Source organism: Mustela nigripes, chromosome 16 (genome assembly GCF_022355385.1).
Source record: "Mustela nigripes isolate SB6536 chromosome 16, MUSNIG.SB6536, whole genome shotgun sequence".
Classification (NCBI taxonomy): Eukaryota; Metazoa; Chordata; class Mammalia; order Carnivora; family Mustelidae; genus Mustela; species Mustela nigripes.
In genome coordinates this window covers 7,112,272-7,128,999 of record NC_081572.1, presented here as the reverse complement: position 1 = coordinate 7,128,999, position 16,728 = coordinate 7,112,272, and the positions used below count along the sequence as shown (strand labels likewise).

The following is a 16,728-nucleotide window of genomic DNA, read 5'->3' as shown; positions in this document are numbered from 1 at the left end:
CAGAGCTGGTCCTCATGGTCCTTCGGCTTATAGTGTAAGAACAATCATCATCATCATGGTAAAAACAATTACACTTTATGAAGCACCTTCTAAGTGCCAGGCACTTGCTATGTCTCCGCCAAAGACCCGGCAATCCCCTTTCCTACAGCATTGCTGCGCTTAGCTCCGGAAGTGCGTGTGAATTTCCAGGGATGTGGTTAAACGGTGGCTTGCCTTATAGCAGGTGGCGTTGCCTGGGTCCAGCAGCTGAAAACACTGGCCAAAGTCTAGCCCAAATCCAGCAGCAGCCAAGGTGAGGTCTGTTGTGGGCAGGAAGGCCACCTCGTCCCTCACCCTATGTCATGACTGGAGAATGTGGCTCACAGGCTCAGAAGAGACAAAGAGTGCCAGTGGCTTCAACTATCCCAGAGGACCAAGGGTAAGGCTGCCAACTCAGACGCCAAGGAGAAACCCCATCCTCTAACCCCAAAGCAGACAGGAAAGGACCCCCGAACCTCTGTGGCCTGTCCCTGCCCCCTCCCCCCACACCTCCCACCCCCGTGCAATCAGCACTGCCCTCGAGTCCGGGTGAGACCAAGTTCCCACAATCCCCTGCACGGTCTTCCACCAGGAGACAAACCCAGGGTACCCACGGCCGCTGGAAAACACTCTCTCGGAGCCAGAGAACACAAACGGAGCAGCAGGGGATGGGGGCAGCCTCATTCAGAAAGGCAGCAAACAAGAGAAGCAGAGAGGGACGAACTCAATCAGAGACCTTCATCGATGATGACAGGGTGAGCCCCTCCAGCAGGAAGCAGAGACAGGAGGTGGCCGGACCTTAAATTCCACTGGACTGCTCAGTCTTGGCCTCAAGTGGATGGGACAGTATTGGCTGGGACATGATAGAGGCTTGATGACCCAGGAAGGACCTTCCCGTACCCCCGGGACTCTTTATGGGCCTGGGCCTGCACAGGCAAGAACTAGTGAGCCACCTGCCCCGGGGAAACACTGCCCCTGCCAGAGTCCGTAGAGTAATTAAGCCAGATGCTTCCAGACAGGCCGACATCCCCAGAGCCTTCCCTGTGCCCAGGCTTCCAGCTAGTAGCCCCCGGGGCATCTCTGAGCAAATCTGTGAGATGCCGCAGGGAAGGCTACACCCCCATCCTATTCTGTGGCCTCGAGGTCCTCTCAGGACCCTTAGAAGAAGGGCCAGGCCCCTAGCAAACCCACTGCAGCTGTCGATAGTCCCGGTTCCAAGAGAGACAAGGGCCCAGAACTCACCTGGTCCCTGACTCTGTCCCCAGATCAGCCAGCAGCCTTGGGTAAGTCATTTAATGCCTCTGGACCTCAGTTTACCTATCTGTTAAATGGTTTCTAGAGTAGGCCAACCTCTAAGGTCCACGTCTGCTGGAAGATTTTATGATGATCATAAAACTAATAACTTTTATTACCTTACATTTACAGGGTCCCTTTCAAAATTTCTAAGTGCTTTAACGGTAAATTACGTTGTAAAATCCTCCCCTCAACCCCGTGAGTGAGTGCTGATATTCTCATCTCTTTGATCTTGGCTCTCTGGACTGCCTGACGCTGGACGCAGTGGGGTCCCTTCACCCCCGCCGCGGATCGGAGACCCCTGAGCTGGGGTGGGGCGGGTTCGAGACAGAGCCTCCACATTCCCGCGCCCCCGGTGGGTCCAGGCATGCTCCCGAGCCTGGAAGGGGGAGGCCAAGCCCCTCCAGTCCTGAAGCCTGGTCCAGGTTTCGTCTCCCTCCGCCCCCAGCAGGCGCCGCTCGGACACCGCTGGCACCACTGTCTGGATCTGCGAACCCCAAAGGCAAGGAAGCGCCGGTGCAGCCGCCCTCCCCCGCTGGGACCTGCCGGAGGACTGGGGTGGGGGGATGTCTGGGCATCCGCCCTCTGGAGGGGCGCAGCGCAGCTCACGCCTCCCCTTCCCTCCTAATGCTCCCACCACCCCCCACCCCCCCGCCCCAAAGCAGCCCTTCTCCACCGCGAGGCTGCTCCAGGCAGCTACAGGTCAGAGACAGGAGCGGCCGGTGGAGGGGGAGGCAAAGGCAGGATGCTGCGCGTATCTGGGGGCGGGAGGGGAGACGCCTCAAACCCTCCCCGCGCACCACCCTGCGCTGGGTCCGCGGGATCGAGGCCCCTCTCCCCCGAGCACCCCCAGCCCCGGCGGCGGCCAGGCGGCCAGGCCCTGCAACTGCCCTCCCGGGGCGACCAGCCCGGCTCCCGGCGCCCGACTGGGGCTCCTGCCGCCGTCCTCCCGCCCCACTCCCTCGGCCCCGGGCGGCCCGCGCCTGCCCGGCAGGGCCTGGCTCTTCCCGCGGACCCCAGGCGGGGACTGGGAGCCCGGGCTGAGGAGCTCGGGGAGGCGGGCGCTGAGCCCGGCACCGAACGGCGCGCCCTCCCACGCCGGCCCGAGGGCACCCACGGCGGGAGGGGGTCGCCACCCCTCACCTCACCCCGGACCACGCCGCCCTCCACGGACCCCCGCCTTCCCTCTTCAGGAAGCCACAAGTCTCAGAAAGACGGCCCCACCCCCCGAAAGAGAGCCCCCAAACTGAAAGGGGGTGTCTTAAAACTCCCTGGAGAGAGCTCTGCCCAGGCTAAGCCCCGTGTCCAGGAGGGCACCGTGTGGCCAGAGTGCCCCCGCCGCAGCCCCCTCCCCAGCCCCCCATGGGGGTGGCCGTCCGTACCTTGGGCTCCGGTCGCACGGATCTGGTGCAGGGCCAGCAGCGTCCATATCAGCAGCCCCCACATGGTAACCAGCTTTGGGGGGTGGTGCTTCGCACTGTTTTATAATCCGGGGGGTGGTCCTGGAACCCCGCGGCTTCGTCCCGGGAGACTGTCCACGCGGCTCGGGCCGGAGCCCGTATATGCCCGGGAGGGGCGACGCCAGCGACCCCAACCCTTCCTTCTCGTCAGCGGTCCAAGTCCGATCCCGGAAGGCGAGGGGCGAGCGAAGAGAAAGAGGAAAAGCCCGCTCTCGGATTCGGGGCTCTTCCCTCCCGGAGCACCCCAACTCCGACTTCTCCGAGGCGGGGCGGCCTCCACGAACCGGCCGGGTCGCGGGCCGCGCTCCGGAATAAACCGGCAACTTCAGGAAACTTCCTCCCGTGGCCACGTTGCCCGCCCCCCGCCCCCTCCCCGCCCCCTGGTTGGGTTCCGCGAGGACGCAGTCACCGCCGATCCCGGCGTCGGGGGCCCGGGGCCGGGTGGGAAGCGAGCGCGGCGGCCGACGCGGACGCGGGGCTTCTTTCAGGGGCGCGGGCTTCGGGGGGCGCGGCTAGCATAGCGGTCCGAATCTCCTCGGAGCTGAAGTTTTCTTCTCTCTAACTTTGCAGGCGGCATCTGGCGGGGCCGAGCCGCCCCTCTCGGCTCCACCGCCCCGGCGCCCGATCCGGGAACGCTAGGTCCCTCCCGGCGGCGCCGGGCCCGGGCGCGCCCTCGGCTCCGCGCCCAGCGGGCTAGCAAACTTTGCGGGTCCCGCGGCCCGGCGCGCACCCCCGCGCGCCCATGTCCGTGCCGGTTGCGGGGCGGCGGGGACGGCTGCTGGGCTGGGCGGCCCGGGCTGTCGCCGGCGCCCGGGCACGGAGCCTCCTGCCGGCCGACGATGGAGCCCGGCGGCGCTGCCCTCCGCCGCGCCCCGGCCGGAGCTCTTCGGCGAGATGCGCGGAGAGCCCGGCGGGCAGCCCCGGCTCCGGGTGCGCGGCGCCTCCTCGGACGCCCGGCGCTCGCCGGCCGCCCGGACCCGAGGAGCAGCGGCCGCCGCACGAGCCCCGCCGCCTGGGCCGCGCCGCCGCCGCCGCCCGCCTCCGCAGCCGCCGCTGCCGCCGCTCGCCGAGCCCGCCGCCCTCCGCTTCCCGGGCTCGGCGTCCGGAGAGCCGCTCCTGCCTGCGCCGAGCCGGAGCTGCGGGGGCCGCGTGAGCCGGGGACGAGCGCGGCGGAGGCGGAGGCGGAGACGCGGAGAGGGGGGCCGAGCGCTACCCCGTGGCCGCGACTGGAGACAGCCTGCGCGCGGGGAGGCGGGGGGCGGGGGGCGGCGGCGGCAGCAGCGGCGGCGGCCCCGAGCCAGGCCCGGGAGCGAGCCCCGCAGAGGCAGGGTCGGTCAGCGCGGCCACCCGACCCGCGGGAGGGCGGCAGTGCCAACCCCGGGCCGCGCGGGGGGAGAGATGCGCACCGGGCCCCTCCGCGCTCTGGGCCAGCCTTGCCTTCCAGCCCGAGCCCCGCACCCCTCCTCTCCCGCAGGCCTCATCTGAGTCCCAGTGTCTCCCACAGCCCGGACCCCCCACTCCCCTTCCCGGGATACGGGTGGCGGGTGTGTTGGGGAGAGGGGGTCGGTCAACTGCTTGATTCCAGTTTCCCCTCCCAGGTCAGGCTTTCGAGAGTCTGGAAACGCTCAGGGCCGAGAGCAAGACAAAAGAGAGGCCTGGGACTTACAGATGGCTGAGAAAGTGAAGTTGGTGCCAAGGCGTTTGTATTCTTTGTTCCGTCTTCTTCTTCTTCTTCTTCTTTTTTTTTCTTCTTTTGAGCTCTGTTTGCGAAGGGTAGAAGAATGGAAAATTGGTGCGGGATCCCCAGAGAGGAGGGGTGGGAGGTTTCCACCCTTGTGGCCCAGAAGAGTGAGCAGGGACAGGGACCAGCACCCACCATGGAAGAAGCCGGTGAGTGTTTGTAGGACCCAGTTAAGGTTTCCTGGGCAGTACACAGCTTTGCCTGGGTGGACTCCTTTCTCCATTAAAAAAAAAAAAAAAAATTATATATATATATATGTAAAAATAATACTTTAAGACTGTTGGCACAAAGACAAACATATTAATGTTACATATTAAAACATTTTTTTAACCTAAAATGTCATTTATGTATTCTGATTTTAAAAGAAATGACATTTTCATGGGTACCGAAAGAAAAGATAATGTACCTTGGCCTGGACCCTGCTGAGCCACAGGGACAACCTTGTCCTGCCTGCTTGGGGTTTCTGCTGGGGAGCAAAGAGCCCTTGAGACCGTCCATCTTCTCCCAGGCCCCTTTTCTCCTCTCTCCCTAGTGTCTCACCTATCCAGGTGCCTCACGATGCCTCCCCTTCCTTAGGGCCTGCACCACTCCAGAAGCTAGGCTGGTGTGGACTGCTGAGGTGTGGACACAGCCCCTGCCAACATTTCATCGTTTTTATATTCTCCTTTCACCTGCCTTGGAAAAAGAACTGTGGGCGTTCTCTGAAAAGGGCTGAGAAGCTAGCCTGGCTTCCTTACAGCCCTTCCAAGCGCCTGATTCAAACATTTTGCACTTATTCTCCTGGCGACTTGTGCTGCATCCCAGGCCCAAGCCCTTCTGGCTGCCTGGCTGGTAAATGGGAGGGCTCCCGGGATGGGTGGCCTGAGGATGGCTAGCCCTGCTTTCCCTTGGTGGCCAGGCCACTACCGGCTTCCTGGGGATGCCCAGCTGTGTGGCGTCACACAGCACCTGCGTGTCCTTAGCTCCCAACCTGGAGCTCAGGCCCTTGCAAACCATGGAGCACAGCTGGTGAGCAGGACTGGTGAGCCGGGTGCTGTTACACTCCTCACTCACAGAGGGGGCCTGAGAGCTGGATTTGCTGAGAACTCCTCCTCAACCAGCCGGGAGACCGCAGGAAAGCTGTATCTCGGTTCTCAGAGGTGGGAGCTCACATCGCCACAATGATCTGAAACCTTGGTGGTTTCCACCCTCTTGGTCCCCAGACCCAGACTTCTTCGGGAGCTCCGGGGGCTCTGGATAGCGTTTGCCCTCTCTGTGAGAAGAGGCACAGGGCTGCACAACCAGCCCTGTGTAACTTCTTCAGGAAGTTGAATCCCCAAAGGCCAGGGGCAGGGCATCAACCGGGGAGTAGAGGTCAGGGAGCTTTCTTCTGGGGTTGGAAGTCTCCAGGCTTGTCTGCCCCACAGAGAGCATGGTACCCTATGGGCAGCTCTTCTAGCAAGCTCTGTCTCCAGCCATCTGGGATGGAGAAGAGGGTCCTGTCTGGCCTCAGCCTGTACACATACCCCAGGAAGGGAAGCATTTGATTTTGCTTCTTGCCCAAGTTTCACTGGCCCAGAGGAGTCTGAGCAGGGAGCATGGCCCTTTGAGAGGGGTTCGCTACTGGGAGAGTCACTTGCAGACACCATGACCTCATTCTCACCACCCACAGCGTAATGAGAGGTTGCAGACTGTGCAGTTATGGTGGGTGCCCCATCCGCAGGGGCTGCGTGGCTTTCCCAGGCTCCACTCTGCTTCCCCCTTGCAGTCCTGCCGCCTCCAATTGGATTCTGTGTGTTCAGCTTTCCTGGAGAACTCGGGACAGGACCTGGGGCTTCTCCCTCAATTATATCCCATCTCTCTCTATCCCTGGAGCCGGCACTGGAAGGCGCTTTATCTCCAGAAGGCTCTCTCCCCCACTACATTTCACTCTGTAAATTGGAGGGGGGTGCCCAGTGGCAGAGAGTAACCCAATTTGCTTCAAAACAGAGGAAAAGACCTGCATTGCTCTGCTTCCCACTTTTCATGTTCCCTTTAGGTGTGGATGACAGGTGTTTAAAATGTTACCTTCCTCTTAAGATAACCTTCACTAGACCCCAAGTGGGACCACTTTCTTAGCCTCTCGTTTTGCATGTAGTCAAGGAGAGAGCATTCCTGCAGAACTTTGCCAGGGGGCTCTGGGGGAGGCGCAGCCCACCAGACACCAGCCAAGGGCAGAAACAGAGCCCAGGACGGTCAGAGCAGCTGTTCGACAGCACAGAAGGTCAAGATCCACCTCATCCCAGCATCCGTCGGCGTCGAATCCGTCCTCTGCCCCATCTCTCACACACCAACCCAAAGGGTAGGCGGGGCAGAGTCAACTTCTTGGTGTGATTATTGTCTATTTTTTTTTCTATTTTCCATCTCAAATGTAACAGAAAGGAGAACAAAGTGTTCAGTTTCAGGGTCAGCCGCCTCCTTTGCTGGCAGGGAGCAGGCAGGCTGCAGTGACACGGGACAGGGACAGGGAGAGATGCTGTGTCTGCTCCCCACACATACCTCCTCCCTACTCCCTCACCCCCTGGTCCCTACTTCCCAAGTTGCATGGGGTGCCACCTTCAGCCGAGAAGCACCCCCCACCCCACTGCCTAGCACCTCGTGGTTATTTTGCAGGAAGAATGAGCACCAAGAAGAGCGGGGGAGCATTGGACCCAACTCAGCCTAAAAGGAAAATGACTGAGTGGCCAGAGAAAGTCAGGGTAGACGTGGTCTTTAAATGATGGGTTTCAGGGCACAAGTGTGTCCCACACCCAGGCTTCCCTCCTAACCCCGCCCTCTCCAGAATCCCGTTCCAAGCCATTCTTAGGACTGCCAAGGACAAGGGCTAGGTAAGATCCACCCCCCCCCACCCCCAGCAGGGCCTCAAGTGAGCTATCCCTGCTCAACCTGAAGGGAACTCAGACAACTAATTGCCTTGAAACACGTCTCGCAGTAAATAATTAATGGCATTCTTTTTTACGTTTTGTTCTATTTTGAAGATGGAGAAAGGGAAGGCGTCGAATAGTTAGAAGCAGTTTATTAATCTCCATCAGAAAAAAGAGAGGCCCCGGGTCCCCGTCTGAGTCACCTCGGGCGGCCCTAACAGAACACCACACACTGGGGGCCCACACAAGAGAAATTTATTTCTCACAGTTTTGGAGGCTGGGAAGTCCAAGATCAAGGTGCTGGCCGATTTAGTTCTTACGAAAGGCTCTCTTTCTGGCTGGTAGATGGCCGCCTTCTTGCTGTGTCCGCACGTGGCAGAGAGAGAGAGACCAGAACTCTCTCTCCCCTTTTTTCTTTTCTTCTTTTTTTGTTTTTGAAAGGTTTTATTTATTTGAGAGAGCATGAATGGGGGGAGGAGGGAGAAGCAGGCTCCCCACTGAGCAGGGAGCCCAACGAGGGGTTTGATCCCAGGACCCTGGAACCATGACTTGCGCTGAAAGACACTCAACAGACTGAGCCCCCCAGGGGCCCCTCTCTCTCTTCTTAGGAGGACCCTAGTCCCATCCTAAAGGCCCCACCCTCATGACCTCACCTAAACCTAATTACCTCCCAGTGACCTGATCTGCAAATATTATCACATTGGGGAGGGCTTCAACATGTGATTGTGGACACCATCTAGCCCACAGCAGCCCTAACCCAAGCTCTACCTCCATCCTCAAGTCCCTGTTCTAATTTATTTTTGCTCCCGTGGGAGGAAGAGCCCAAGAGGACAGGGAACGTCCTGGGGGGCAGCCGGCATCTTCACCTCCTCTGTACTAAAGTCAAAGCCGCCATCCCCCCAGCCCCTGACCTCCAAGCCCTGGGATCTGGGGCTCCAACGGCCATGTTCCTTTCTGCTTGTGCCCACCAATCCTCCAGGGAACGAGGAAAGGAGACATGAAGAGATGGAGCAGAAAGCCACCAATACGGTGGCAGAAATGTGCAGCGGCTTGCTGGTCGGCAGCCAGATGCAAGCTGGAGAGAATAGAGGTTAACAGACCACAGGAGACAGAATTTTTAAACAATAAAGCTGCTAAATGTAGGCTAGGCTGGGGAAGAAAGCAAACGCAAGAGGAAACATAGACGTCTTCTATATCTGGGCCAGTTTCAGCCACCCTGTGCCCCTGAGTGGGCCTGGGAGGGGTGCAGCCCCATCTCGTCCAGCAGCGCGAGTGCTAATGCCTGCCAGGAGGGGGCGCTGTAAACTCACATGGCCTGGAAGGACCAGGAAGGAGGAAGCTGGTCAGGGCAGAAAGTGTCCTTTGTGGTAGTTTCAGAAATGAAACCAGCATGCATTTTACTCATGCGTGTCTTTAATGTGTCTACAATAAAAGCACCCCGGAGAAGCCTGCGTCTGGGTGGCTGGGACATTGATCTTTAAGCTGGACAAAGATTTAGAGTCATTTAGGGCCATTCAAAATCACAGAGCAATGAACTCCAGCTTGAGTACGGTTTACTTCATCTGCTTAGTACAGGCGGAAATTGGACCAGTCTTTCAGAGCCATCAAAGGCAGGATCTCACAACAGAAGGGGCATGTGGCTTTGATTGGGCACCGTCTGAGTCAGCCACACTCTCCTGGTTCTTCCGAAGCCATGCCCCACACAGGACAGGCCTACCTCAGGATTGGACACTTGCTGATCCCTGGGCCTGAAATGCCCTTCAGGCAAACATCCATGTGGCTCACTTGTCCACCTGCACAGAGGCTCTGTTTAAATACTAGCTGGCCAATCATCCTCTCTGTGCATTGTTTTGGAGAAACATTCCCACTCAGAGGGTGACGTTCTAAACGGTCAATGCAGGTAAAGCCTCAGCAGGTCTGGCCCATCAGAGCGGCTGCTGCCCAGGTCACTCCACCGGTATGTCCTGCCACATGTCACTCTCGGATTCACCGGCCACATGTATACCCGTGCACGCACGCACACGTGCTCTCTCTCCCTCTCCCTTCCTTTCTCTTGAGCATTCTCAACCCCATCGGATAGACTACTGATTTTACTGGCTAGTTGATTTATTACCCATCTTGCCCCCCTCGAATGTAAGCACGCTGAAGGCCAGGATGTTTGCCTCTTTTCCTCTGTGTGTATAAAATAATCAAAATCAGATCAAACGATGATCTATTGTTCATGAAATCAAAACAACGGGAAAATGTCTAGGAAGTGAAGAAAATGTCTATGAAGCCTTTTGATACCATCATTGTGTCTTTACTTCCCAAGACCTTGTAAATGAAGCTATTTACACCTCAAATGTGTATTTTCTGATACTTATATTTACAGCCAACATTCACTACTTCCTGAAGATTAACCCGGTCCCCAACTAATGCCTGTAACATATACAAGTGCATGCATTCATTTAACTTTTAAGAAGTAAGTTTTGACAGAACTAAGATGAAAGGTAGCGTGAGTTTTAGGCACGCAGGTACTTCTCACGAACCATGCAATTCATGTTCCAAGGTGTGTTGTGATAGAGTTAAGCCTGCTTCCTTGGTTTCTGAAAGGGATTCTTTGCTTTATCACAAAAAGTTCACACTACAGACCTCCTAAAAGCCACCGTAGATAAAACGTGAGTCAAGGGACTCCTGGATGGCTTGGTTGGTTAAGCTCCAACTCTTGATTTCAGCTCAGATCATCATCTCAGGGTTGTGGGATCGAGCCCCACATCGGGCTCCATGCTCTTGTCCCTCTCCCTCTGCCCTCCCCCCACTCACACTCTCCCTAAAATAAATAAATACATCTTTAAAAAATAAAATAAAATATGATTCAATTTACACTCTAAGACCAAAGTCTACGCATGCTTGGGATAAGATGGAGGATGCATTTTTTTTTTTTTTTAAAGAAGGGAAAATGTGAGCTTGGATGAGTGCTGAGGTGTAGCATCAGAGAGATTTTAAATATTAGCTATCTGGCTCTTTCCAGGAAAATGTGCCAACTCTTTCTCTCGAAGAAAATGAAGGCAAGGGGTTCCGTTCATGTCTTACACTTTTGGATTCTGATAGGGTACACCCCATTAGAATCTGCTCATACCATTATCTTACAGGTACAAGTACCAGCCTGCCTGTCCCTACTTGCCTGGTGCCATCTGTGGGCAGCAGTTCAAGGCTGAGAGATGATCCTAGCTTCCCAACACCTGACTTTTATCTGGCTAGCGATCATGCTCAGCAGGAATACATTCAATGTGAGAAGTGGGCCACGGAACAAAAATACCTCTTTCTTTGCCCTAGGGCCCTGCAGACTCCAGGTCCACGTTGTCTGCCCTAACAGACCTCTCTGGCTTTGCTCTTTCCTCTGCTTTCATTCACACACCCGCCCCCATGCCTTTCTTTGCTGGCTTGGGTTCATGGCCTCACCAGGTATCTTCCCTCCCCTGCTAGACCCCAATGTATAAAAGGTCTTGGCAGAAGTCATCCCTGATTGGGTCTTCCTGTGGCCAGTGAAGCCCTCTTGGGGACTGGTCCCATCAACACAACCAGGAAATTCTGTTGGGAACACTGAGGTTGGATCCCTTTCCCTTTCCTTTTGCTTTTGTCGTGTGTGCTATTCAGGGCTAAATCTCCATGATTCTGATAAACTTAAAAAGTTTAAGGGTTCCCTGGAACCCCCTGTTTCCCTTACCCTGATTGACCTTAACTGCCTTCTCCAAGGCTATGCTGTTCTTGCTGTCCTGTTCCTACCTCATCACCTGCAAATTGATCTCTCTACAACCTGGCTTTTTACTGGTTCTGTGGAACTCCATTCCCTTATGGGCATGCACTTTCTTGGCCACTTGGGTTTGACTCCCTGTGGAACTCTGAATTTCCCACAAAGATGATTCCAAAAACCAGGCTCATCTCTCCTTCTCCTTCCTGCTTCTCTGGGCCGGAGGAGGCAGGCCTCATCAATACCGAGCACCCACCATCCTGCCTTGACTTCTGGTTCAACATTCCCAGTCTCTGCCATCGGCTGCTTCTTCCCTCATTTTTCCCTTTTTCGTTCAACTCTTGACTTCCTCTACATAAAGTCAGAAAATCAGATCTGTATCCCTGGACTTCATTACTTTTACTGAATTTCAGACTGCCAGTCTGCCAGTAGACTGTTGGAAAGATGGAATGAGAAACAGAATCCATAATGTTCTTGCTGGGTAAGTTGTGCTACCCATCAGAGAAGCTGCTAATTGAAGTGATAGTTTGGCTGGGTATATAAAAATCTAGGTTCAAAGTAGCCTTTCCCGAGAACACTGGAGATATTTGAGCCTCTGCACGTCTAACAAAAGGTAGGATACCAGTTTTATTCTCAAGGCTCTGCAGAAAACTTATTAGTTATCTCCAGCAAGAACTTCTTTCTGTCCTGGTTTTGAAATTTTACCGGGATGTATCACTGTGTTGGTCTTTTTTCATTCCTCGTGCTTGGTGAGCCCATTCTTTGTGGAGATGTTCATTCTGCTCAAGGAACTTCCCTTTGATTAGGGTTTTTGATCATTTATTTTTCTCCACATTCTCTGTTCCCACTTCCTAAGATGTTTAGTGGTTGGATATTGTACCTGAAGATAGGCAGCATGGACATCAGCTTGGAAATTGCCAGAAATGTAGATTCCCAGACTTCCCCCCAAGACCTGCTGAATCAGAATTTGTATTTTGACGAGATCCCTGGGCAACATGGATGCACATTACATTTGGAGATATGTTGCTTTAATACACTCTTGCTTCATATTTGATTTAAATGATTAGGGACAGACTTCTGAAGAACCGTCACTTATCACATTAGTCCCCAGGATCATCCTCTCATCTTTCCAGGCTTAGAAGTCAAGTGTCCCTCCAGTCTGAGATGAGAAACTTTCTAAGTCCTAAGGGATTCTCCTCCTTTGTGCACTCGTGCCTCTCAGGTGTGTTTCAGTCTTTTGCTTTGCACTAACATTTTTCATAACACCTTTAAATAGAAGCAGGTATTCCCAACTTGAAAAAGCTTCACTTGACCCTTTTGCCTCTTCCAGCTACCATCTCATTTCTCCACTGGCTTTTCCTGCCAAAATTCTCGAATTCATGAAAAACAGGTTCTACTTCTGTTTCTTTATATACCCCCTTTCCTTAACCCCTTGAAATCTGGCTTTTGACTTGCTGCTCTTAAAAACCTTTATGAAATGTCTTCTCTGGGCCTTTCAGTGGCACTGGCTATGGCTGGTCACTGTGGCCTTTCTGGATTGTGCTATACCCTTGACTTTCATGACACCGTGGTGTTGCCTTTTCCCACGGAAGAAGGGGTTGGGATACCCTCACCTGGGGTATCTCCTTCTCTCAATTGCCCCTAAATTTTCAGTTCAAAATTCGGTCATTTCTGTGAGTCCTTCCTGCCTGTTCTGTGCTGTGCTGATCTACTGAATCCATCCAGTTCCTGACCAAGACCCACCCTTCGGTGCACATACAGAAATTCAAGACAAAGTTTATGACAATAGAATTTTTACAATGTGTTCCTCATCTCACCAGCCAGATTAAAAGCTACTATAGGCAAAGACAAAGTCTAGTGTGCCATGAATGATTGTGTTGGTTGTCTCCACTGCCCAAGGGCAGCTGGACAAGGGGCTGTAGCACCCCAGAAAGGAACACCCTTTCTTCATTTTCACAAGGATACTGTCCACCCTCAATGTCATGTGCCTGGGGGCTTCTTCTGCCAGAGGAGATGCTTTCTTCTAATTCACTCAAAGGCATTGCATATGGGCTTGCAGGAGCCTGGCACAGTCTTATCCCTCTCCTATGTTCTCTGTAGTATTCAAGCCAGTTTCAGGGCATCTTAGTGCAATTGCCTTACTGTCTGAAAAACTCACCATTCTCCTTTCATACTCAGGACATGAAAATATTTCAGAGATGACTGCTCAGGGCCAGGGTGTGAAGACATCCCGCGGGCCCGAGAGGACAAAACTTGCTCATCCAACGAGAAGGAAGCCCCTGGCTGCCCACAGACAGTTCATAGCCCTTCTGGAAAGCTGTATGGTTTGTTTGCTCCCCTGTTCTAAAGCCTCAGCCCGCACAGCATTTATATCAGGCCGCCTCTCCCCAGGATGTGCTGTGGGCCTGCATGTTTGTAAAGGAGAAGGGGGGCGGGGGTGGGGGTGGCAGGCTCCACCCACTAGTTACCCAGGGTCCTTATCTCAGCCACTGGCACTTCTCCTCTCTCTCAGGCTCCAGACGGAGCCTAAGGGCAATCTTTGGCACGTCCCTGTCTCATTCTCCACATTCCATCCATCACCAAGGCTGTGCATCCATCTCCCCAATAGACCTGCCATCTGCATTTTTCTCCCTTCCTTCCTCTGCCACTGTCCTGGTCCAGCCTCCAAGTCCTCCCCGGACTTCTAACACAGCCAGCCCCCTCATTCCCCCACCCCCACTGCCAGTGCCCGGGACACCCTGCACGGGGAAGCCAGGATGCTTCATTAAAAGTAAACCGCGTAGTGATTCTCCTGCTTAAAATGCTTCAAGTACTTGATGCTACTCAGAAATTACTATTCTCATTTTAGGTGTGATATTGTATTTTGGTTATCCCTCCCCCCCCCCAAACCAGAGTGCTTCTTTTTCAGAGGTACATCCTGCATTCTTTCTATGTGAAGTGATGGGATGTGTTGGATTCCTGCCCGAACAGTACCAGGGGGGCCAGGAGAGTGAACTCGGTCACGGCAAAGCTGGGTACGCGGGGGTTTTGTGTACGACTCTGCCTCTGTATGATGCCTTTAAAACATTTTATGATGAAAAAGAAAAAAAAAACCAACAAGTCGCAGGGATACGTTATTACTCAACAGATTACAAAATAAAATTGTAGAGATACTCCATTACTCATAAAATAAAAATAAAACAAAACATCCTCCCCTCCGCTTGCAAGTTCCAGCCTGAACCTGCCTTGCCAATGCTTGCTTCTGGCCTCGTGTCCTGCCATCCACTTCCCTCACCTTGAGGCTCCCTCACCTGGAGGCTCCCCCATGCAACCCCCCAACCCCAACCATTGCTCTGACTTGCCGGAGGGCTTCTCCCGAGTTGTTCTGAAGCCGGAAGTCAGGGCGCTCCCCCTAGTGCCCGTGGCCACTCCCTGCTAACCCTCAGGCCTCCGTTGAAAACCAGTGTTCCAGAAATGCCCTTTCCAGGGCTCCAGTTTAAATTTAACCTCCCTCATTTACTCTACCACTGCACCCTGCAATTTCGCATCTTTGCCCTCACCACAATTTGGGTCTGTCTTCCCCTTGAGGCCATACGTTCCATGAGGGCCAAGTTCATGGCTGCTTTGTCCACTAGCGTGGACACCAACGCCCAGCACACTGTTGCAAAACGAAGGGAGGTGGCCACCACACCCTTGGTCCCTTTCTGGAGAAATGTGCCCACGGCAATGCAAACAATAATGAAAAATGAAGTGCCGAGGATACAAGAACCACGTATCTGCGACACCAGATCCACACACGTGAGGGTTTTTTTCATATTATTTGTAAGGATCCCACCTCCTTTACCAAGGGATGCAAATGTAGAGGAAAGAGAAAAAGTCTCCGGTGTTTCCCTCCCCAGGCCCATCCTTCTCCTTCCCCTTGAGTAACTACCACCGTGAGTTTGGTTTGTATCCAAGGCATATTTTTAATATTTTTATTACAAATGCGTGCATCCGTAAACAACACATAGTATTGTTTTATGTGTTTTTAAAAATGTATGTAAATGGCATAATACGCTACATAATGTCGTACAACTTATGTTTTCCATTCACCATTGTCATACACATGTGCGTCTGCCTACATATTATACATCAGTTCATCCATTTTAACTGTTCTATAGCAACGCACCGTATGAATACATCACAATTGATTTATTCACTCCCTTAATGAGGCCCATCTGGCCTATCTCCAGTTTTATCTCTGACCAAAATGCCGGAAAGGATGTACTTGAACTCGTGTCTCCCTATGCACATCCCCATTAGACTGGCTAAAATAAATGAGAGAGAACCGGGCAGGTTGGAAGGAAATGGGAATTCTCATGTGCTGCTGCTGGGGGGAGTGGGAACTAATATTGTGGTGTCAGAGCAGTTTGGTAGTATCCTCTTAGGATGGGAACGCTCAACCCCGTGGCCCTACTGTTCCGCCTCACCAGTATATCCTTACCACCGAAGGTAAACTGTGGATATCTTTTCTACTCAGCAGAATGCATAACATATACCATATTCCTTTACAGCTTAACGTTTGCGACGCATTTTTGCGTATTTTAACTGACAGGACATTCGCCACCGTGGGAAATCAGTATTCATCCCCGTGTTATCGAGGAGAGCACCGAGGTCAAGCGCGAGGACACGCCGCTGTAGTTTGGGGCAAGGATCAAATCCCACCTGTGTCACTTGCTTGCCCAGTTTTGCCTAGGGGGGTGTCTGTGGCCCCACTCTGTCTCCCTGTTTTTGTGCTACGAAGAAAATTAACAAGCTCTGGGTAGTGGATGCTGTTGGGGCCGCACCCAGATGCCCTTCGCCAAGCCTTGTGTTCAGGCCTCAGGAGCTGTCAGCGTTGGCTGCTAACGGTTCACAGCTGTCCCTTCTTCAGAGAATTGCCCACAGCCATCTGGAGCAGCCTTAACTTGGAGATGCCTGGAAATTTTCTCCATCTCTCCCGGGTGGGGGTTGGGGGTTCCTTGGCCAATGGCTAGCAATACAGGTGTACCAAGCTGGGCCTCATTGCCCGGGGTGGGGAGCTTTGGCGGGGTGGGGGGCAACTCCGGGTACTTCTTAGGCTCAGAGCTTCTTGTGGGATGGGGTTGAGATAGAACTTCCCCAGAATTCCTATCTGGGCCTGGCTTCTGCGCCTCATTTTGCTTTTCTCACTTCCTTCCTCCTAAAAGCCTTCTTTCGAGAAATCATTTGCACAAGAATCCTATCTCAGGCTCTGCTTCCAGGGCCACCGTTTCTCAGCCTTAAAGCGCAGGCTGCTGGGCCCCACCCCCAGAGTGTCTGTTTCAGCGGATCTGGGCTGGGGCCCCAAGAATTTGCATTCCCTTTTTTTTTCTTTTTAAAATTTTATTTATTTATTTGAGAGAGAGAGAGAAAGTGAGAGAGGGAGCATGAGCGAGGAGAAGGTCAGAGGGAGAGGCAGACTCCCCATGGAGCTGGGAGCAGGATGCGGGACTCCATCCCAGCACTGCGGGATCCTGACCCTGAGCTGAAGGCAGTTGCTTAACCAATTGAGCCACCCAGGTGCCCAGGAATTTGCATTTCTGATAGTTTCCAGGTGATGCTGATGCAGCTGGTCCAGGGATCGCA

General features: G+C 54.1%; 1 protein-coding gene across 2 annotated transcripts in view; it reads right to left on the bottom strand.

Annotated features, from left to right (window-relative positions):
- SDK2 (sidekick cell adhesion molecule 2) overlaps positions 1 to 3,127 on the bottom strand; it is a 248,952-nt gene extending 245,825 nt beyond the window's left edge. For both annotated transcript variants that reach the window (XM_059380651.1, XM_059380652.1), the window contains exon 1: positions 2,694 to 3,127. In XM_059380651.1, coding sequence (XP_059236634.1) covers positions 2,694 to 2,757 — 64 coding nt within the window. In that variant the 5' untranslated portion in view covers positions 2,758 to 3,127. The remainder of the gene's footprint in view (positions 1 to 2,693) is intronic.
- Positions 3,128 to 16,728: the final 13,601 nt, after the last annotated feature.